General features: G+C 45.7%; 1 protein-coding gene across 1 annotated transcript in view; it reads right to left on the bottom strand.

The window, feature by feature from the left end:
* Positions 1-22,773, bottom strand: part of slc2a15a (solute carrier family 2 member 15a) — a 309,661-nt gene that overhangs the window by 25,515 nt on the left and 261,373 nt on the right. Inside the window, 1 exon segment of the mRNA XM_034101155.2 lies at positions 1,159-1,258. Within this exon segment, the coding sequence (XP_033957046.2) occupies positions 1,159-1,258 (100 nt within the window).

Genomic DNA, 22,773 nt, shown 5'->3' on the forward strand with positions numbered 1-22,773 from the left:
CCTTGGGGCTTGAGCCAGAATACCCAAAACAGGAAGCTGTCATACACTCTGGTAGATAATATGAAAACTCAGTTTTTGACATTACATTACCACTGTTAGACGCTTTTATCCAAAGCGATTTACATACTCAATACTGTGGGCAATCCCCACAGGAGCAATTTAGGTTGAAGTGTCTTGCCCAGGGACACAACGATATGCTGACTGCAGTGGGGTTTGAACTTGTGACCCCCTGATCCAAACACCAACGCACATCCCACTGCACCACACGCCTCCCATTCAAATTGAATGATGGATTATTAGTAATAATCTCAAAATGACACAGACACATTGGATTAACCTTCAGCCGCATTTTTCTCGTTTTAATGCCATTGAACACAACTTTTGTTTCTCCCGTTTTTGCTCCATAAAGTTGTGATGTCTGTTTGCTTCTCATGTCGAGTTCTGATCGCTCAGTGATGATACTAATACCTATATAATCTGTGGAATCTCAGTTTGCTAGCTAATATCTTGGTTGTGCAGATCCTATGAGTAATAAAGTATTTATACCTAGAGTTCTGTGCTAAGTGCGGTAGCATTTTTTCGCTCAGGGCTAATTTAGACGCTTCTTGTGAGACTTGTGTTTTGTTTCGGTAAAAATAGTTCATATCATCAGTTAGCTGAGTTTCTTCCCGTTAAGTGAGTATGACACATTCATAGTTTATTAAATGTTAAGAAACCCTGAGATACAGTTTCGTGAAAAAAAAAGAAGCCTGTAGCCCCCGCTGACGGAGTATAATAATAATACTTATATTTATTATAGCGCTTTATCAAAGACTCTCAAAGCGCTTTACAAATACACATTACAGATACAGATCATACATACATGTAATGGTCATCTACTGTGGAGCAGGAGCAAATTCGGGTGAAGTGTCTTGCCCAAGGACACAACGGCCTGACGCAGTGGGGCGGGAGCGGGTTTCAAACTGGAGTTCCCCAACACCCCCTTGATCTGATGATCAAACGCACAGACCACTGCGCCACCCGTCCCATATCAGGCTAACTCAGATTAAATCCTCAATGCTGCCTGGGTTCATGAGTGACATGCATCTGCACAGCTGGAGTTAAATTCACATCAACACAGGAGGTGAGTTCTGTAGCATGCAGTGTAGAGAAACTTGCCTGGGCCGATACAGAAGCCAGCGATGATGCCCACCACACAGCAGACACTGATGTAGCGCATGAAAGGTAAGTGAACCTGCAGGGAGAAGAAGAAGTCAGTCTCATCACATTTACTTATTTTCCCTAATGGAACACTGGACCTTTTCCAACACTGCTCCGCAACTCAGCCCCCCACATGGTGTACAACAGGGCAGGAACAGTGTGTCCTGTGACACAATACCGCTTATCGGTCCGGTCTTTTAACGGTACTTTTATCGGTTCTTTTGGAGAAAAAAAGAAGGTAAACTAACTAAACAAATTGTGAACAAAACGTTGGGTTACGTATTGTAACCCTTTGTTATATTAGCACAGGTGGAGCCCTCTACTGGACTCTATGGGTACTACCTTACCCTGGGAGCATTCTCCCACTGAGACTTCTATAGACGTAGCCGGCCTTGGGCGGGCCTACCTGAATGCGCGTGCATCACACCGTATAAAAGGAGGCCTCGCCTCCTGACTATCATCCTGCACCTCTCTTCAGCGAGCGGAATAGGACAGACAGTGCCCTGAGTAGAGGGCTCCGCCTGTACTAATATATATACAAGGGTTACTATACTATACGTAACCCAACGTTATATCTCTCACAGGCTCCACCCTCTACTGGACTCTATGGGTACAGTGGGTGGAGCCCCGATGTATTGGCGCACTGTCGTCCAACAACAACATTCCACCCTACTGCCCCTGACCGGCTTTTCTGGTCAGCAGCTGCTGCCCCACATTCTCCTTTAACCCGGTTGTGACCGAGGAGAAATCTGGGCTGTGGCTGACAGAGCACACCCTGCTGCGCTTACCTCGCAGAAAGTGTGTTCAAAAAACAGTGCCGGGGGACCCACCCACCCCATAGACGGATGGGGAGAGCCCCCTCGGCCCTGAATGGGCTTACTACATGCCTGCCACCCTGAATCCCTAAAGATCGCAGGGAGAGCGCCAGTGCCCATGCCCCACACTCAGACACCAATCCTGTGCAGAGTGTGTGTGGACTAAAGTGTGGAGGGCTACCCCCCTCCTGCCTTGCGGCCCAATAATCGCTCTGACCTGGTGAGGCGGGGGCATCTCTAGCAATGAGTGAGTAGCCCACACACCCGCCGCCATGATCATCATTCAGGGAGAGTACAGCCCTGGGCGGTGGACTTCCTTGGACGCCGGACCCGGAAGGAATGGCGAACGTGAATGGCACCGCCTTGGCCATATCCTGGTCCCCCAAACACTCGAAGCAAAGGTGGTGGGGATCGGCGCCCGCTATTTCAGCCAGGGCACGAAGGACAGGCCCGGGTCTCTAGCAGTGGTGACTCCCTGGAGGTATGATAACTCTTTCTTTTTCTTTCAAACGTCTCAGTCTCTCGTGGAATCACTTCCGCTGCTGAAGAGAAAAGGATGATAGTCAGGAGGCGAGGCCTCCTTTTATACGGTGTGATGCGCGCACATTCAGGTACGCCCGCCCAAGGCCGGCTACATCTATAGAAGTCTCAGTGGGAGAATGCTCGCAGGGTAAGGTAGTACCCATAGAGTCCAGTAGAGGGCGGAGCCTGTGAGAGATATAACTAACATTGCTTTTTATTTAAATTAAATACATAATATTTCACATCAAAAGAAACAACAACGTTTTAACAAATCGTATTAAATAATGTGATGACAGAACTGTAAACAGAATAGCTGAAACTTTAACAAAATAAATACCTCAGTTACCTCTAATCATTAACCCATGTTTGTGTAATTGAGTTAACTCTGTGTGTTGCTGCTAGCATACATAATACCTGACGTGGAAAAGTCACTCGTGGATGGGGCTACAGAGCTGCTAGAAAGACAGTCAAAAACGGTGCATTTCTCTGTCTGAATGTGGTGCACTTTTGCAAGATGTTTAGACAAATTGCTCGTGTTACCGCCCTTACATGCTAAACTCTTATTTGTAGTGCCAGGAAAAGGGAGTCGGAGCCGGTGTATTAAGAACAGAGTTCCAATCTTTATTAGCAATTAATAACAGAGAGGTTATCACATCAACTGCTCTGCTTGACGAGCTAGCAGGAATGGCAGCTAATGCTACAGGTGTTCCCACTAAAGGGTCCGTGTGGCAACACAATACGAGAGGTGAATTATGTCCAATAACGTGTCACCACACAAGCCCCCCCAGAATTCACGTGTAAACAAAATCCGTATGGCGGGGAGGAACAATCCGCCTGCCTCCACGAGACCTGCGCACCGGAGTCGGTACAGCGACCTCCGCCCGTGCGGCCCCTGACAGAGGAGGGACCGGAACAACAGATCCACACTCCCTGACAGGAATCAAAGCCGGGGGTCAGCCCTGTCTCGGCGGCCAAGCCAGCACCACCGGCCGGTCCACGTCCAAGTGAGCAGCCTTCACCCGGTCAACCAAGACGTGCTCAGCCTTACCGTCCATGTCGACCACCAGGTGTTTTTCACCGTGTTCCAAAACCCGGAAAGGTCCATCGTAAGGGGGCTGCAGGGGGCCTCTGTGTGCATCGTGACGAATGAAGACGTGCCCAGCCGAGCGTAGCTCCGCGGGAACTTGAGACCCTGGCGCACCTTGCTGAGTAGTCAGGACTGGAGCGAAAGCCTCCGCCGCGTCACGAAGAAAAACTCGCTGGGCCGTGGCAGACCAGGGAGCTGATACATTTGGGGGGAAATCCCCCGGAACTCTCAGCGGCTGACCGTAGACCATCTCCGCTGTAGAACACTGCAGATCTTCCTTAGGTGCGGTCCTCAGGCCCAGCATCACCCAGGGCAGCTTGTCGACCCAGTTACCGGCCTTGAGGGACGCCGGCCTTGAGGGACGCCGGCCTTGAGGGACGCCGGCCTTGAGGGACGCCGGCCTTGAGGGCCGCCTTCATGGAGCGATGAAAGCTCTCGCAGAGGCCGCTAGCCTGAGGGTGGTAAGCGGTAGTCCTGTGCAGCTTAACCCCCAAACCGCCTGCCACAGCGTTCCAGAGCTCGGACGTGAACTGAGAGCCCCTGTCTGAGGACATGTCTGACGGGGTGCCAAAACGACACACCCACGTTGCAATGAAGGCCCGGGCAACGTCTGCGGCTGATGTCGAAACGAGCGGAACCACCTCCGGCCAACGGGTCGTTCTGTCCACCATGGTGAGGATGTAGGAAAACCCCTGAGAGGAAGGCAACGGACCAACCAGGTCAATGTTGACGTGATCAAACCTCCTCTCAGGCACCAGGAAACGCTCCAACCTTCATGTGGCGGTGCACCTTAGCGCGTTGACAAGCCACGCACTCCCTGGCCCAAGTCCTCACGTCCCTTTTCAGTCCTTGCCAAACGAACTTCGCCGCTACCAAACATACTGAAGGTTTAACGCCGGGGTGTGACAGGCCGTGCACAGCCTCGAACACAGGACGCCTCCAGCTGGCAGGGACGACAGGCCGCGCCAGGCCCGTAGAGACGTCACACAGGAGAGTAATGCCCGCGTCGCCGAACACCACGTCCTCCAAGCGCAGCCCCGCGCTCTCCACCAGGGCTGCAACAAACGACTAATTTGATAGTCGATTAATCTATCGATTAATTAAACGATTAATCGACTATTCGGACTATTATGCCTTGCACAATTTCTCAAACGCTTTTATTTAGCCATCAACTTTTAGATTTAGTTTGAGGTTGTTTTAGGCATGTGGAAACTAACAATGAAGACAATAAAGATGAATACTTGATTAAAAAATACATATTATTAAATTAACTAAACAAATTGTTTACAAAATGAACATTGCTTTTCATTTAAATTAAATAAATAATATTTCACACCAAAAGAAACAACAGTGTTTTAGCAAATAATAAATAATGTGATAACAGAATTGTAAACAGAATAGCTGAAACTTTAACAAACTAACTAATTCAGTTACCTCAAATCATTACCCCATGTTTATATAATTGAGTTAACTCTGTGTGTTGCTGCTAGCATACATAACACCTGATGTGAAAACGTTACTCGTGGACGGGGCTACAGAGCTACTAGAAAGACAGTCGAACCCGGTGCATTTCTCCGTCTGAATGTGGAGCACTTTTGCTAAATGTTTAGACAAATTGCTCGTGTTACCGCTAGGGTTGGGTATCGTTTGAATTTCCACGATTCCGATTCCGATTCTACTTTTCGATTCCGGTTCTTAACGGTTCTCGATTCCGATTCTTTGAGGGGCAGGGTAAAAAAATGATACATGCTTCTTCCACCAAAAAAATTACATTTATTCGAGAAACTTTTACACAGGTTAGTTTAAAGTAATATTCACATTAATCAGTCTGTTTATATTCACTGCTATGTAACTTTAACCTGAGAACCACTGAAGCTACAACAGTGCAACAGTCCAACTTTTAAAAACAGTTCTTGTTGAGAAAAACAAGCATATCTGCCTTCTCAGGCATACCGGGAAGAAATGTTTGAACATTTTGAAGTAAAATGCTTCAATCTGGTGCACACGCAGAATTACTAGAGACTAGATCTAGGGGGTACAACTCTAAACACCCATATGAAAAAAATCGGTTTACATTTTAATAATTAAATAACAAATAGCCTACATGTAACGCATTTTATTTTTGTTGTTCATTCACATCTTATTTTACTATTTTATTTATGCATATTTTTTGATCTCTCCAGTTTAAAACGATATGTCTGGTTTACTGTCCTATAGTATACATTGGAATGATTTCAAACCTGTTTTATCCCAATAATTATAAAAGAGTGCCTTGGAAATATGTGTTTACATAAATTGTGATCAAAACGTCTGAGATAACTTAGACTAAAGTGAACTATCTAAACACTCAGAGTCCTTTACCTCACTGAGCTGTAGTTATCAGCCTCAGTCTGACCGGAGAGGACTCTCCTCCACATCATTGTAGAAACATCTTCTTCTTCTTCCGTTAGAGCAGCTAGCACCAGATGCTAATAACAACAGCGCCGGTTCCAGTGCACCCTCCCTTTCTCCCTCGCTCACGCGCACTTTGGCTGTGAGCTGCGGTTGCCAGATAAGCCAACATCCCCCATTTTCATCACTTGCAGCGCACATCGTACAGGGCAAATGAAAAGTGTAACCGGGATGAAAAGGGTGTTACATTTACTTAATTATGAATGTTGTTACATCAAGGCCGAAAATTAGGATGAGCCCCAACGGTCAAAACATTTATTTTTTCTCCCAGAGCTGTCAGCGCAGTATGGAAGCCCATTTCCGCCACATGAAAAAAATAAAATCCCCATGAAAAGTCATAATTATGAGATAAAAAAGTCGAAATAATGAGATAAAAAGTCATAATTATGAGATAAGAAAGTCGAAATTATGAGATAAAAAGTCATAATAATGAGATAAGAAAGTCGAAATAATGAGATAAAAAGTCATAATTATGAGATAAAAAGTCATAATAATGAGATAAAAAGTCATAATTATGAGATAAAAAGTCATAATTATGAGATAAGAAGTGCGCATGCGCTGCAGTGGCGCTGTCTTCAAAGGTCCCTTCATCACCTTGCTGCTCTCCACCATGCAAACGGCATCTAGTAGAGATGTTAAGATTCACCGATTCGCATCGGCATAAACGTTCAAGATGCGAGTGCACCGGTTGAAAGAGTGCACATCGGCTACAGTTTGGGTTGAACCGGGTTGAACTCGCGATGCATCGATTACGTCAACGCTCAGCAGAGACGATCTTTGATTTGGATATTTGCTTCGCCCGAGGCCGAGAGTCTCAGTTATCAACACACACGGAAGTTGAGGAGAAAGAGAAACACAGCGCACCGAAAAATACCTACAAATCAAACGTTTGGCAACACTTCGGATTGTTCAAGAAAGACGGTGTAATAATCCTTTATGCTATATAGTTGACCGCAGGTCATGGAGAGTAATAAGGTATCCGTAGACCTTTGTATGAGGTATCTTTATTACTCAACAGGTCTACAGCCATGATACATAGATCCGTCCTAGATGCAGGCTTGCATACACACAGTATCACTCCGCAGCCGCACCCCATCAGTAACGTCCTGATGGTATATGTGCGCGGCACTATATACTACAGTCAACTTGAAAAATCGCTCGCAAATTGTAAACGATGCCGAGCCGCTTTAAAGTACACAAGTAGTACGAGGAACTTAGCGACGCACATAAAGAGGCGACATGGGGTCTGCGGCTGAAAAGAGAAACCTGAAAGTTAGACATATGAGTTAAATCACTCAGTGAGGTGATCTGTCAGAGAGAGTGGTGTTTAGTTTACAGCAGCCTGTGACGGTCAATAATAATTTAAATGTCTTCCTTACTGTAAGCAGTTATGAAATACCTGTTTGTGAAAGGTTATTTGTATTCTTTATTGTTCATATAGAACCCACTGCTTTCTGCTCACTGGTGAGTTAGCCTATGAGTGTTAAGCACATCAGGCTGGCAGCTGTATGGGCATTGCACTATGGTAGCTGTTATTTGCACATTGTTAATCATGAGCAATGCATCCTTACATTGTTTAACTGTGAGGTGTTATACAATTGTACTGTACTCTGGAGAGCTTTTAAAGTTAAAAAAATAAACGGCATGATGGGATGTGCAGTACCAAATATGTAAAGCACTTTTTTGTTAATGTATGATTTGCTGCATATAAGGAATAAAACAAAAATCCTCTGTCGTACCAAATTGAAGTATCATTATTTTTGCATTGTGTTGAATCGTATCGCACCGAATCGCATAATATTGAATCAAATCGTATCGAACTGTATCGCAACAGGGGTGAATCGTATCGAATCGTATCACCTGGTGTTTCAAATGTATCGTTAATGTATCGTATCGTGGCAACGTATCGAGATGCGCATCGCATCGGCCTCAGTGATGGAGATGCACATCCCTAGCATCTAGTCCTAAATAAGGTAACTATTACAGGTGACTTTTGTAAATGTTAGATGTTAAATATAGCCTATATTGCAGCTACACTACAACAATGCAGTTTATAGCTTTGACATTACCTGTTATGAATAGAATATATATGCCTATAGTTTTGTGGTAACGTTCACGGGTTAGAGTTAGAGCAACTCACAGCAGCAGTATGCCTACACTATTGTCATTAGTGGCGTGAACGTTACCACAAAACTATAGGCATATATATTATAGTTCATAACGGGTAATGTCAAAGCTATGAACTGCATTGTTGTAGTTTAGCTGCAATATAGGCTATATGTAACATCTAACATTTACAAAAGTCACCTGTAATAGTTACCTTATTTAGGACTAGATAGATGCTGTTTGCATGGTGGAGAGCAGCAAGGTGATGAAGGGACCTTTAAAGACAGCGCCACTGCAGCACATGCGCACTTCTTATCTCATAATTATGACTTTTTATCTCATTATTTCGACTTTCTTATCTCATAATTATGACTTTTTATCTCATTATTATGACTTTTTATCTCATTATTTCGACTTTTTTATCTCATAATTATGACTTTTTATCTCATTATTATGACTTTTTATCTCATTATTTCGACTTTTTTATCTCATAATTATGACTTTTTATCTCATTATTATGACTTTTTATCTCATTATTTCGACTTTTCATGGGGGATTTTATTTTTTTCAAGTGGCGGAAATGGGCTTCCATAGCGCAGCGCCTCCACAGATCTGGCGCCCTAGGCGAACATTTATAATGCCAGTGCGACGGGCCGGCCCTGGTCTCAGGTTACACTGTAGGAAATGTAGATACAACGCTACATTTCCCGCCCCGCTGCAGTCATACAGGAGGCTACGGAGAGCGGCGAGAAACATCTCCTCAGGAATCGAAAAGCGGAACCGAAATTCACATTTCTAAATGATGCCGTTGGAATCGAAATGTTGGAACCGGTTCCTAACCGAAACCGGTTCTCGGTACCCAACCCTAGTTACCGCCCTCACATGCTAAACACTTATTGCACTTTGCAACGAACATCGAGATGGGTAAAGTTTAACCACACCTCGGAGCGGCGTTCTCTCCGCAGTGTGTTGCTGCATGTAGCAGCCGCGTGTGTGTAAACTGCCCCGCCCCCTCCCACACAGACCAGGGAGAGAGATCTCGTCTGATCGAAAATACATCATAGACGCATTTGTTTGTCTTTTTACATATTATAAACGAGCTGGCCACAATAAGACTGCGATATAATGTTTTTGTATCAATAATACATGACATATATTTTTTAAATGTCTCCAGTACCGATAACGTTGTAGCTTAACGGCGCGTAAAACGCACGTGATGACGTCACCAACGAATCGACGACTGAATTAGTTGGCAACTAATTTGGTAATCGATTTTAATCGATTAAGTCGATTAGTTGTTGCACCCCTACTCTCCACCTTCAGAGCCTGGACGCCGGGATCTGTGACCTGGTCCGCCGCCATGCGAGTATAGTCCAGGCCCAACTGGACGGCACCGATGACGACCCTGGAGAGGCAATCAGCCACCAGGTTCGACTTGCCAGCCACGTGCTTAATGTCCGTAGTGAACTCCGATATGTAGGACAGCTGCCGCTGCTGACGTGCCGACCAAGGTTCCGCCACTTTTGACATGGCGAAGGTGAGCGGCTTGTGGTCGACAAACGCCGTAAATTCACGGCCTTCCAGCATGAAACGGAAGTGCCGCATGGCCAATTAAAGTCAGAGGAGCTCCCGGTCAAAGGCGCTGTATTTGCATTCTCTAGGCGTCAGCTGGCGGCTGAAGAAGGCGAGCGGCTGCCAAGCGCCCTCCACCCACTGCTCGTGCACTGTGCCGACTGCGTAGTCTGACGTGTCCGTGGTGATGGAGATGGGAGCCGTAGATGATGGGTGTGCCAGCAAAGCCGCCTGAGCCAACGCGGTCTTGACCTCAGCAAAAGTGCCGTCCGCCTCTGCTGTCCAGTCGATCTCCTGGACGGGGGTCTTGCCTTTCAACGCTTCATACAGCGGCCGCATGATGTGTGCGGCCCGGGCGAACTGGCACTTTGCAGGATTGATGATTAATCCGTGTTCGTTGAGCCGTGTGAAAAGGGCTCGGAGATGGGACAGGTGCTCCTGCACTGAAGCGCTGGCGACGAGTATGTTGTTGAGGTAGACAAACACAAACGGCAGGTCCCGCAGCACCGAATCCATCAAGCGCTGGAACGTCTGAGCGGCATTCTTGAGTCCAAAAGGCATCCACAGGAACTCAAAAAGCCCAAAAGGCGTTATCACTGCTGTCTTGGGAATGTCCAGGGGGTGCATGGGCACCTGGTGGTATCCACGCACCAGGTCCACCTTGGAAAACACCCCCGTACCGGCCAGATGCGTCGAAAAGTCCTGAATGTGCGGCACCGGATAGCGGTCAGGCGTAGTGGCGTCGTTGAGTCGGCGGTAATCCCCGCACGGGCGGAACCCGCCGTTCGGTTTGGGAACGACGTGCAGGGGGGAAGCCCAAGGACTGTCAGAGCGGCGGACAATGCCCAGGCGCTCCATGGTTGCGAACTCCGCCCTCGCTACAGCCAGCTTAGAAGGGTTCAACCGCCGGGCCCTGGCGTAGACAGGAGGCCCCCCATGCGTAGTGGTAAGCGCAGAGAAGGTGGATAGCGACAGGTCTGGAAACTCGGCCAACAGTCTGAGAAACGTGTACGCTACCCTGCCAAGTGTGCACACGAGGGAAGAAAACGTTAAGGCATCAACCAAACGCCTATTCTTAACGTCCACTAAGAGTTCATGAGCACACAAAAAATCCGCTCTGAGGAGGGGAAAAGCAATGTCCGCTGTCACGAAATCCCAGCTGAAACGCTGTCCTCCGATGCACAGACACATAGGCCTCACGCCGTACATGTGAATGGGACCGCTGTTAGCCGTCGTCAATCGCGGTCCGTGCCCCCCACGGGCGACGTCTTCACTCGACGCTGGAACTACGCTCCGTTGAGCGCCTGTGTCACACAGAAACAGGCTCCCGGAAACGCTGTCGCTGACGAAGAGGAGCCTGCACGTGACGCCGACGCTCAGAGCCACTACTGAGCGCCGGCCCCTCCGTTTCCCGGGGGTTTGTAGCTGCACGGAGCGATGCATCTCTTCGCCCTTGTCCCGAAACGTGCGTGGTAAACGCACTCTCCGGCGTCTCCACGCCGGCTCGCCACAGCCGTGTCCGGCCTCCGCCACGCTTTCTTGACTGCAGATGGGCCGCTGAGCGTCGCGGCTAACGTCTCTGCACCGGGCTGTTGTGTAGCCAGGAAAAAAACGATCTGCTTCCTCGGCCAAAGCACGGGGCTCCGTGACAGGCGTGTTGGCCAGCACCATCTGGACCCGGGGAGGCAAGTGACGCAGGAAAATCTCCGTGAATGAAATCCGGGGATCTTCCCCCCCTAGCAGATTTAGCATTTTCTCCATTAGCTGGGATGGCTTGCTGTCTCCTAGGCCTTGAATATCAAGTATCTGGCGGGCCCTCTCCTTAGCAGATAAGCTAAATGTCTTAAGGCCCTGACACACCAAGCAGTCACCAGAGGACTAGCCAACGCTGAAGTCGGCTGTTGCCTGGCCGTGTTCTCCTGCGTTTTGGCCATGTGTTGCACGGGAACACACCGCACCGACTTCAGTGCATGAGTGGCAATAACTCTCCTTACCAGCAGGCAGCGGTAGTGTGTATTCGTCATTCAAAAGAGGCAACAACCGGAAGACAGAGAAGAAGAAGAGTATCTTTTCTCCGTAATATCATACAGAGCTGGCCTCTCCTGGATCAAGGTGATGAGCAGGTCTTCGTTTGCATCATTCCAGATCGCCATGATGAGATGAAAATGAATAGCAGTCTGTGTGTGCCTTCTTAAATCGTTTGTTTACGTCCCTCACTTCCGCTTCGCTTCTCATGCACTGATTTGCTAGCTGAACAGCCAATCAGAGTGATTATTTGGTCCGACTGCCAGACCCGATGCATGCATCGGGTCTGGCAGTCCAAATAAGGCGTGTCACGGTCGACGGTGCGGGACACACCAACCTGACTACGGCGCCGCGAATGCCCGACAGCCTCTGACGGCCTCTGACTCCCAAAATCGGGTTGGTGTGTCAGGGCCTTTAAGGAGAAGGGCCTTAATCGCCTCATATTTGCCATGGTGTGGGGGGGCTGCGATGAATCCCACCAACCTGGACGACGCAGAGCTGCCCAGCGCTGCTACCACATGGTAGTATTTCAGGTCCCCGTCACGGACCTGTCGGCAGGCGCCTCCACATGTGCGACACATCGAGTTCAGCCATGCTCGTTAATTTCCCGGAAACGTCGGGGTCACCAGTGTAGTGCCAGGAAAAGGGAGTCGGAGGCGGTGTATTAAGAACAGAGTTCCAATCTTTATTAGCCATTAATAACAGAGAGGTTATCACATCAACTGCTCTGCTTGACGAGCTAGCAGGAATGGCAGCTAATGCTACAGGTGTTCCCACTAAAGGGTCCGTGTGGCAACACAATACGAGAGGTGAATTATGTCCAATAACGTGTCACCACATATTGCACTTTAGGCAACGAGCATCGAGAGACGGGTAAAGTTTAACCACACCTCAGAGCGCGTTCTCTCCGCCATCTCCTCCGTGTGTGTGTACACTGTGTTGCTGCATGTAGCAGCTGCGTGTGTGTAAACTGCCCCGCCCCCTCGCAAGCAGGCGGGGGAGAGAGATCGGAAATACTCAAAATACTCATAGAAGCATTTTGCAGTCTTTTTGCATGTTAGAAACTTGGCGAGTTGGCGACACGAAAACTGCAATATAATGTTTGTGTAGCAATAATACACATGATATATACTTTTTACATGTCTCCAGTACCGATAAAAAGACCGCTAACGTCGGAGCTTAACGGTACCACAGTCTTTAATAATTCACCCCCGGGGCCCGTTTAATACCGGGGCTCGGTACCCATCCCTATGTATGTGTGACGATTAAAGAGGGTTTTATCCTCCAATTCTAAATCTGTCTGTCGTCCTCCAGTCCCTGACTGATTGTATCCATAAAAGTATGTACCTAAAACTAAAAAAACTAAAAAGTAGAACAAATAAAACACCAAGTCCCCTGGGGCCTTTCTAAGTGGACTTTTTGCGTGCTCCTGTCAGCATGTGTTTACAGCTTCATCTAGAGGTGTGTTTGTCTATGACATTCAGGCTCAAACAGAACTATGTTAACAGACGCAAAGCTCTGCCATGCTGTGAATTTGTTGCTGCAGGTACCAGAGAGAAGAGGAAATAGATCCATTAGGCCAGGGGTCTGCAACCTTTTTGACCAAAAGAGCCATTTTGCTCCTTTTTCCCAAACAATTTTTTGTCTGGAGCCGCAAAACATATTTCATAGTTTTTTATTGTTATATCAGACAAAAACTACAGTTTTTTTTCATTTATTAGGCTATTTATTACATGATATAAAACTGTTAACCTCTAATAAGAAATAAAGAACTCTTATAAGGAGATTATTAAAAATAATACACAGACCTACTTTAAAATAAATGAAACACAGCACTTGGGGAGTCCTCTGCACATTTGAAGGAAAAAAAAATATTATTAAAATGGGCCCACTTTGAAATAACAGCTGAACCCTAAAAAGAGTTAAAGGTAGGGTAGGTAAGAATGGAGAAACCAGCTCGAGTGTGCTAGAATTTGAAAGTACACAACCGGAAAAAATATGCCTCTTCCTTCAGACTTTCTTACAGAGTCCCTCCTCCAACACACACGAATGCGCACATGACCAATGAGGGCACGAGATAAATTTGTGCACAGATGGAAGGCTGACAGGCAGGTAGGCCATCCAGTTACTTTAGCCGGGCCGGCTCAGATGATTGGTCGTGCTTTTTACAGTGCTACGGCTTCCATAGATTAATTTTTGTATGTATTTATTGTCAAAGCATTTAATATATTCATTGCTATTGGGACGTTAAGAGCATTCCATGGAATATAACAAAAAGTGTTTTCTGAAATAAATTACATACCCCATTGAATTATGACTGAAGATCGTCAGCTGTCTTCCTCTCCCTTGTTGTTCCTCGATACGTAAAGGCTGCACCACCGTTGACAACTTCTCTCTACATATCAAACATACCGGTAAACCAGCATCGTTTGCTGTGAAAGCAGATAACTCTGTCCACGCAGAATTAAATCCTGTGTTCCTCCGGTACTTTTCTTTGATTTATCCATAGTTCGCTCATCGAGCCGGGGGTCAGGTTATTCGCCTCCAAGAAAAGGCGCTCGCGCGGGACCGTAGCACGATGTGATGTGTATTTTAGTTGACCTAATTAAAACCGTTTTGTTTTTTATTTATGTGTCACAGTATCACCTCAAAATAAAAGATACGAAACATTTTCAACCATGCAACAAAATATAAATAGTCCTACAAATACTTTTATTTTATTTCCTTCTTATTTTTGTCTAAACTCAAGGGAGCCAGAGCAGAGGGCTTAAAGGGCCGCATGCGGCCCGTGGGCCGCGGGTTGCCAACCCCTGCATTAGGCCAACGCAGAGCTATACTTGTTTTATGATTTATTTATGCAAGATAACTTAACATAAATGGAAAAAAATATCTTTAAACTGAAATAAAGCGGCAAAAGCACAGCCAATTTATAAATGTTTATTTCTAAAATCTAAGATTACATTTAAAAGGTATTATTCGCTAACCATGGCAGTTTAAGCTGTCTGTCTGGATCAGAGGTTGCGCTAGATTTTTCTGCTGCCCGTAATTTTGACGGACAGGATCGTAACATTTCCGTCAAAATCGATTATTACCCATCGGTCTATACACAACTCAACTGCTGTTTGGTGCAGAAGCACACACAACAGTCAGAGTTTCCCCCCCCCATAACCCACAGGCGTAGGTCTCGTCCACTCTCGTCCACTGGGGTAAACTCCTAAAAAGAAGCACCCAACCAGGGACTTGTGAGTATCCCCACACCCACCCGGCGCCTCACACCTTGAGCAACTCCGGAGAAGAATAGAGTCCAACCCCTATCCAGAAGTAAGGTTCCAGAGCCGATGCTGTGCGTAGAGGTGAGCCCAACCAGATCCAACTGGTAACGCTCCACCTCACGCACAAGCTCCGGCTCCTTCCCCCCCAGAGAGGTGACGTTCCACGTCCCCAAAGTCAGCTTCTGTCGCCCGGGTCTGGTCCGTCGAGACCCTCTGCTTTCACTTCTGGCAGCGCACCCGACCCCATCGCTGTTTCCCGTAGGTGGTGGGCCCGCAGGACGGAGAAGCGGAGGTGTTGCCCACGTTGCCTTTTCGGGCTGTGCCCGGCCGGGCTCCGTGGCAAGCCCGGCCACCAGACGCTCGCCGACGAGTCCTCCTTCTGGGCTGGCTCCAGAAGGGGACCCCGGGCTTCCTCTGGGCCGGGTATCCTCACTTCCTGTGTCGTCTTTCATGAGGTCTTTTGAACCAATCTTAGTCTGGCTCCTTGCCGGAGACCAATTTGCCATGGGAGACCCTACCAGGAACACAAGGTTCCAGACAACACAGCCCCCAGGTTCATCAGGGCACACAAACCTCTCTACCACGGTAAGGTGCTGGTTCTTCAATGGGGGTTATAGTTCAGATAAATGATATGGTTATCATTAACAAATGCAGGGAATGGATTCCATAGTTAACATGACATGCATAACGATGCATTCCAACACGATTGTGAAGTTTGCTGATTACACGACCGTCATCGGCCTGATCACCGATGGCGACGAGACGGTCGAAACCCTGACATCTTGGTGCCAGGATAACAACCTCCATCTCAACGTCAGCAAAACCAAGGAGCTGATCATGGATGACAGGAAGCAGCAGAGAGAGGGACACGCCCCCATCGCCATCAATGGGACTACGTGGAGAGAGTCAGCAGCTTCAGGTTCCTCTGTGTCCACATCACTGATGATCTGACATGGACTCTTCACACTACGACCATCACCAAAACAGCTCTACAGCGGCTCTTCTTCCTCCGCAGGCTGAGGAGGTTCAACATGGACTCCAGGATACTCTGCAACTCTACAGGTGGACCATAGAGAGGATCCTGACCTTCTACAGGTGCACCATAGAGAGGATCCTGACCTTCTACAGGTGCACCATAGAGAGCATCCTGACTGTCTGCATCACGGCCTGGTACGGCAGTTGCACCGCCCTCAATCGTAAGACTTTACAGAGGATGGTGTAATTAACACATTTAGTAATCAATTAAACACTATAATAAGAACTATAAACTAATAATAGGAGCACTAGTTCACTACACAGCATGTTCATGATGCTAATGTTATTATGAAAATACCATAACATTGTGAATCTGGAAATAACCGTGTCCTTTTCTTAGGTTCTGAGTTTCTTCTCTTTAAATACTCAAGGGGGAATAAATACTCTCTGCTAGAGAAGTTTCAGTTGCATGATGTTAAAGCTCACCTATTATACTATATTTGAACAATATACTGTATTATAGGGCCATATCTATACAAAACATTTCTCTGAAATGTTTTGCTCAAAATACCAAACAGATCACCCATTGTAGCATGCCTCACACCCCTCTATTTCAGCCCTGTTACTAAAGTGATGATTCTGGGTCTGGCCCTTTAAATGGAACCGAGCTGCTACTGGCCACGCCCCTTTGGAAGCATCTGCATTAGTGATGGGAATTATGGCTCTTTGAAGGGAGCCGGATCTTATGGCTCCGTTCCTTTGCGAGAGCCGTTCAAAAGAGCAGTTTTTTTTAAGGGAGCGGGATTAATAGGTTTATCTGCAAAATATACCTTTTATAATTCAATCACATTTAGCCCTGTTTTTTTTTTTTTTAACTGTTTATTTTCATTTTAACAAAACAAGACAAGACATATCCTGACATAGGTCGTTTTCATTCAAATGACAGATGGTCACATGACAAAGCAAAGTATAGTTAATAATTAAATAAAGCAAATCCAGTATAAATTTAAATAATTAAGTAAATAATAGTATTCATCTAAAGTTCGGTTCAGTTTCAACAACCCTCTTCAACCAGCGATACATCCAGATATCTTTTAACACAGTTCCATCTTTGGGTAAAAGAGTACATTTTTATCTGCAGGCTCGCCGTCATTTTTTCCATCGTGTAGACTTGTCTGTGCATCCACTGAATGATTGTCGGAGGTTTTGCATTTTTCCAGTTCACAGTTATAATCTTTTTGGCAATTAATAACAGTATCCGTAATATGTACCTCTGGTCTGAATTGTAAGTGTCTGTAGGTACAGTATAGCTCCGAGCACGAACAACATAGGCTCCAGAGGAAAAGTCATTTCCAGGATGTTTTTAATCTCCTCTTTAACAGATTTCCAAAATCCTTCAATTACTGGGCAATCCCAAAAGATGTGTGTATGATCACCTATTTTTCCGCTTTTCCTCCAACATAATGCGACCGATGGTCCGAAAATAAAAAAGGAGTGTTCAAAAATCAGATTTTCAGCTTCCAATCAAACTCTTTCCATAACTGACTATTAATTCCTTTATGGCTGCCCACACAGCTTTCCTAGACTGCATCTTCGATTATAATGTTTAGTTCCAATTCCCATTTATCTCTAACATTCCAGGTATTTTGGGAGTCGTCTGCCATAAGCCTCTTATATAAGTGAGAGACATGTTTCTTATTTGGGAAGCATTTTTCTGCAATACTAATAAAATATTCTTCTATAATGTTTGGATTATTTTGGACTGCTTCTCTTTCCTTGTGGCTTGTAATATAGTGACTTATCTGGACCAAATCATTTGACGGGAGCCCATTGTTCTCGAAGTTGGGAGAAGGATTTCACATCTGTTTCATCAAACATTTGGTTCATTGAGATAAGACCTTTATCGGCCCATCTTTTAAATCCTCCATCCCTTACAGATGGAGGAAAGTCTATATTGCCTAAAATTGGCATGGCTCTTGATATTGATTCTGGGCTCCTGACATTTTTTTTAACTGCCGTCCACAACTTTAGGGTATGCTTTATCCATTCGTACTCAATCTTAACTTTCTTCAGGGATTTTATATAAATAAAAGGCCAAACTGATAATGACACACCCCTAGTTTCACTCTGCTCTATCTGTGCCCATCCTGTTTCCTCGTCCTTTCTAATCCAGGCCACTATTGCCGTTAACTGAGCAGCCCAATAATAATATTTTAAATTTGGCAGGCCTAGGCCTCCCTTATCTTTTGGCAGAAAAAGAGTTTTAAGTCTTACTCTGGGTCTCTTATTCTGCCAAATAAACTTAGATATAAGTCCAGGGGCGGCAGGTACTGTAGGCTAGGGAAGGCTAAGCCTTCCCAAATATTTGTGTCACTGTATCCTGGTAAAATAAAAATATAATGTATAATGTTTGTGTTTTTGACATTAGCACTGCTATGCAGCCACCTGTGCCCTGTACTACGAAGCCAGTTCAAACCCTGGATATGTTTGAGTTATCTAAACTAACCCTAACAAACGAGATCTCGACGCTGGTTAATATCAACTCGGTAAATCAAGCCAGGGCTTCTCTCTCTCTTCTCTGGGGTTAGCAACATTTGACCAATCACAAACAGGGACAAGTGTACTGACAGCTCAGCGTCATACTTCATTAATGAAAAGTAAACTAATATTAGACAAATATGAACTTTAAACATCCATGACTTAAACATAATAATCCAGGATAAAGCCACCTGCAAGGTGAATACAGAACAACTGGTTAAAAAATAAATAAACTACCGAGTGTTTGAAAGCGTAACCGTTTTATGATATCATTGCCCCATCTAAGACACGAGTGGATCTGACTTTAATTACATTTGAGTTGAGTGTTTCGTCAACCCAGGGTTGTCATATAAGTGAAAACGTTTCCACTAAAGGTTTTTTGGTGTGAAATACGTCAGAAATAAAGAATACAAATATAAAACACAGCCTGAACTGTGCTCACTGCTGCTCTCTGATTGGTGTGTTGCTTGACCAATGACCCCCGACCTTTGTTTTGTTATCATTACATGGCTGTGTGTTTAGATGAAAGCCCGGTGGCGATCTGTTCATCTGTTACACTGATTATACAGTAAAGCCATCGAAAATAATATGATATACAGTACAGTACAAGTAGCCTACTTCTGGGTCATGTGTTTCATTCAAGCTCGGCTCTGTGTGTGTGTGGCACAAGAGCATTTTGTGAGTGTGCAAGCGGTAACGTGGAATGTTGTTGTTAGCATCTGGTTAGCTACTGTAGCTATACTAACGGATATAAAGAGCTGTTTCTACAACAAGGTGGAGGAGAGTCCTCTCCTGTCAGACTGAGAGGATCGTATAACCTCAGCTCAGTGAGGTAAGGACTCTCTCAGTGTTTAGATGGTTAACTTTAGTGTAGGTTATCTCAGTTGGTCTCAAACGGTTTGGTCACCATTTATGTAAACAAGTGTATTTGCGAGGAATACCTTTATATGATCATTATAGTTATTAAAGAACAAGAGAATAAATAAAAAACGGGTATGAAATACTATAGGACAGTAACACAAGAATACAGTTTAAAAGGGAAGTGATTAGTAAAATATCCATAAAGAAAAAGTAAATCTGTGTACAGTTCTGTTTCATATGGATGCTGAGAGATGTAGACTATCCATAGATCTCCTAATGTTGCTCTCAAAGTGCACCAGATTGATGTATTTAACTTCAATATTTTTAAAATAATCTTCCCGGGGGAGCATGCCCCCAGACCCCCCTAGAGGAGGTTAGGTCCCCCCCCCACTTAAATCATGTTCACATGGATAGGATACTAAATACATTTGCACACATCTTGTGTCAATATATTTCTGTTTTGGTGGTCATGCCACACCGTGCACATGCATGCATACGTGAGTCATGGTGAGATATCTGGATTAAGGTTGCTTTTTCTTTGCACAGCATGAAAGAAAGGCCAAATGAATGGGCTGTGATTTTAGTTTTTTTAAGCAGAGGTTGAGTTCAATCATTTGTACGACCCTCGGAGGATGTTGTAAAAATAATAAATAAAAACCCTTGATTTTTAACTTAACATCTATGTCTCCTATTGATCTGAGTATATTATAAAGAATAACAGTTCATTGAAGCATTATAGCACAGGCTATAGTATAGTATATCAGATGGTATATTACGCTGTTTTTTTCCTGCTTCGAATAGTTCTCTCTTTTTTCACCATACCTGTGTTTGCATCACTGTAACCAATGAGCACCTGCATGTGTATGAGAATAGCCCTGACTCCATGTCAGCCCAGATTTACAAACTCCTGGCAGGACAAGCTCAAGCTCAATTCTCACACTGTATATAAAACAAGTGAGTGAGGGACTGCAATATAAGAGGGAAAGAAAGAGAAACTTTAAAACTGTTCAACTGTTATGATGTGTAAAGACTGATATTGTTCTATAATCGGCTCAAACTGTTAAGTCATTTTGTGAAACAGTTAACAAAGAAGCTCAAGCTGCTGCTACACTTTATTTTATTTATCTAAAGTTAAGCACTTTTAAGATGCACATATTTTCAAAAGCTATTTTATTTATTTTCTCTATTTCATTTGTAAATGCAGCCCGAGAGGAACATTACACATATCCACAGTATTTAAGTAATGTTAATTGACAATAAATATTGTTGTTTTTGTACTTTCTTTATTTGATTGGCAGTCAGTTGTTGATTACATGGAGACGTTGATAAAGCTACAGGTCACTTCAATATATATCACACTAATTCATGAAGCAAGTTAGACATTTTGATGTTCCGGACCTTTGCATGGGGAGATTTTCTCTAACTGGACCTCGTTGAATTTTAGTTGAAGACCCCTGGTGTAGGCCCTGTTATCATCATTGCTTCTGATTTAATTGGATTAATTTTGTATCCTGAAATTGCCCTATACTTAGACAAACACTGCATAAGAGCTGGAATAGAAGATAGGGGGTGTTTTATAAAGAGTAAAATGTCATCTGCAAATAAAGACATTTTATGTATTGACCCTCCCTTGTCCGCTATTCCTTGAATCTGTTTATTTTGGCGTACAGCCTCCGCTAATGGTTCAATCATGGGCATCGCAGCCATTATATGAGGGTGGGACAAGTCCCCCCCACTTTTTTTCCATTTTTTTTCCTTAAAAACTCTGCCGATAGGAGAGGACGCTGGCGTGGTTTGTTCGCCGCTTCTCCACCGCTATCCTACTTTCAGTTCGTGTTTGAACATATTTGATCTGATTTTTCTTTATACATCGGTTAGTTATATATTGTCATAGTCTGCTCCATCATTCACCAGTAGTTTTCCATTCACCTGTCTCACCTGTTTTCCACACCCACTCGTTAGCTCACTCTCTTTCTCTTCTGCACCCATTAGCTTCTGCCAGTATTTAAACCCGCACCTTACACACACTCTTTGCCAGATTGTACTTTGCCTCATGCTTGTCTTTCTCGCGTTTGATACCAGATTGCCTACCCGCTTCCGACCCTGCCTGTCCTCGATCTGCCTGCTCTGCCTGTTCCCTGATCCTGCCTGTCCCTCGACTATCCTGTCTGGCCTGTTATCCGACCCTGCCTGTATCTACGCTGACCGCCTCGCTTGCTCCCTGACTCTCTGCCTGTCCCTGACTCACCTTCTGCCCGCTGTCCTCCGGTGCGTTAAACTGCTCGGTTGGTATTCCTCAGATCCAGTGGAATCTCCAATAAAGTCTATTACCAATTCTCCTTGGATCCTGAGTGCTGCATTTAGGTTCTCCTTAAGATTGTGACAGAACAATCTGGCCAGAACATGGACCCAGCGCACTCCTCTTCACCAAGAGACCGTTTCGAGAGAGTTGAGGACGCTCTCCAGAGGCAGGAAGCCTTGATAGCCGCCCTGGCCACCGAGGCTCATCATGCTAACTCTTCACATGACCAGACGCAGCTAATGGCTACTGTGCAGCAGCTAGTGGCAGGAGTGGCCGCTCCAGCGCCTCTTCTTATGCCGTCGACACCCGCTTCTGCATCACCTCTGATGGGATTTACTCCGGAGCGCTACGCCGGGGAACCGGAGGGCTGCAGCCCGTTTCTTACGAACTGTTCTATCCTGTTTGCGCTGCAGCCACACACTTTCGCTTCTGAAGCTGCTCGTGTGGCGTTCACGCTCAATCATTTGACTGGGAAAGCCCGACTGTGGGGCACAGCGGAATGGGAGCAACAAACACCCGCCTGCTCTTCGTTCCCCGCTTTTTCTGCGGAGCTGCGCAAGGTGTTTGGACCCGTGTCTGTGGGTCCAGACGCTGCAGGAGGACTACTGAACCTGAGCCAGGGTAATGGATCTGTGGTAGATTATGCCATTGAGTTTCGCACTCAGCAACTGGAATTCTGCAGCCCAGTGTGCCGCCTATCTGCGTGGTTTGGCGGATTACATTAAAGACGAGCTGGTGTCGTTTGATCTGCCCAATTCACTGGATGGGTTGATTGAACTGACTTCCCGCATGGATCGGCGCATCCAGACACGGAGACGGGAGCGACGATCGGAGGGAGTTCAACAAGACTGGGCGCCCCGACGTCCGAGTTTGGCTGCGACTCCTCACCTCACTCCAGAGCCGCAACCAGGGGGGGATGAGCCCATGCAGGTGGGTCGCACCAACCTCACTTTGGAGGAACGTGAGCATCGCAGACGTCGTAACCTGTGTCTCTACTGCGGCCGGGCCGGCCATTTTGTTTCTCACTGCCCGGTAAAAGGCAAGGCT

The sequence above is a fragment of the Pseudochaenichthys georgianus genome, chromosome 15 (genome assembly GCF_902827115.2).
Source record: "Pseudochaenichthys georgianus chromosome 15, fPseGeo1.2, whole genome shotgun sequence".
In the NCBI taxonomy this organism is placed as follows: domain Eukaryota; kingdom Metazoa; phylum Chordata; class Actinopteri; order Perciformes; family Channichthyidae; genus Pseudochaenichthys; species Pseudochaenichthys georgianus.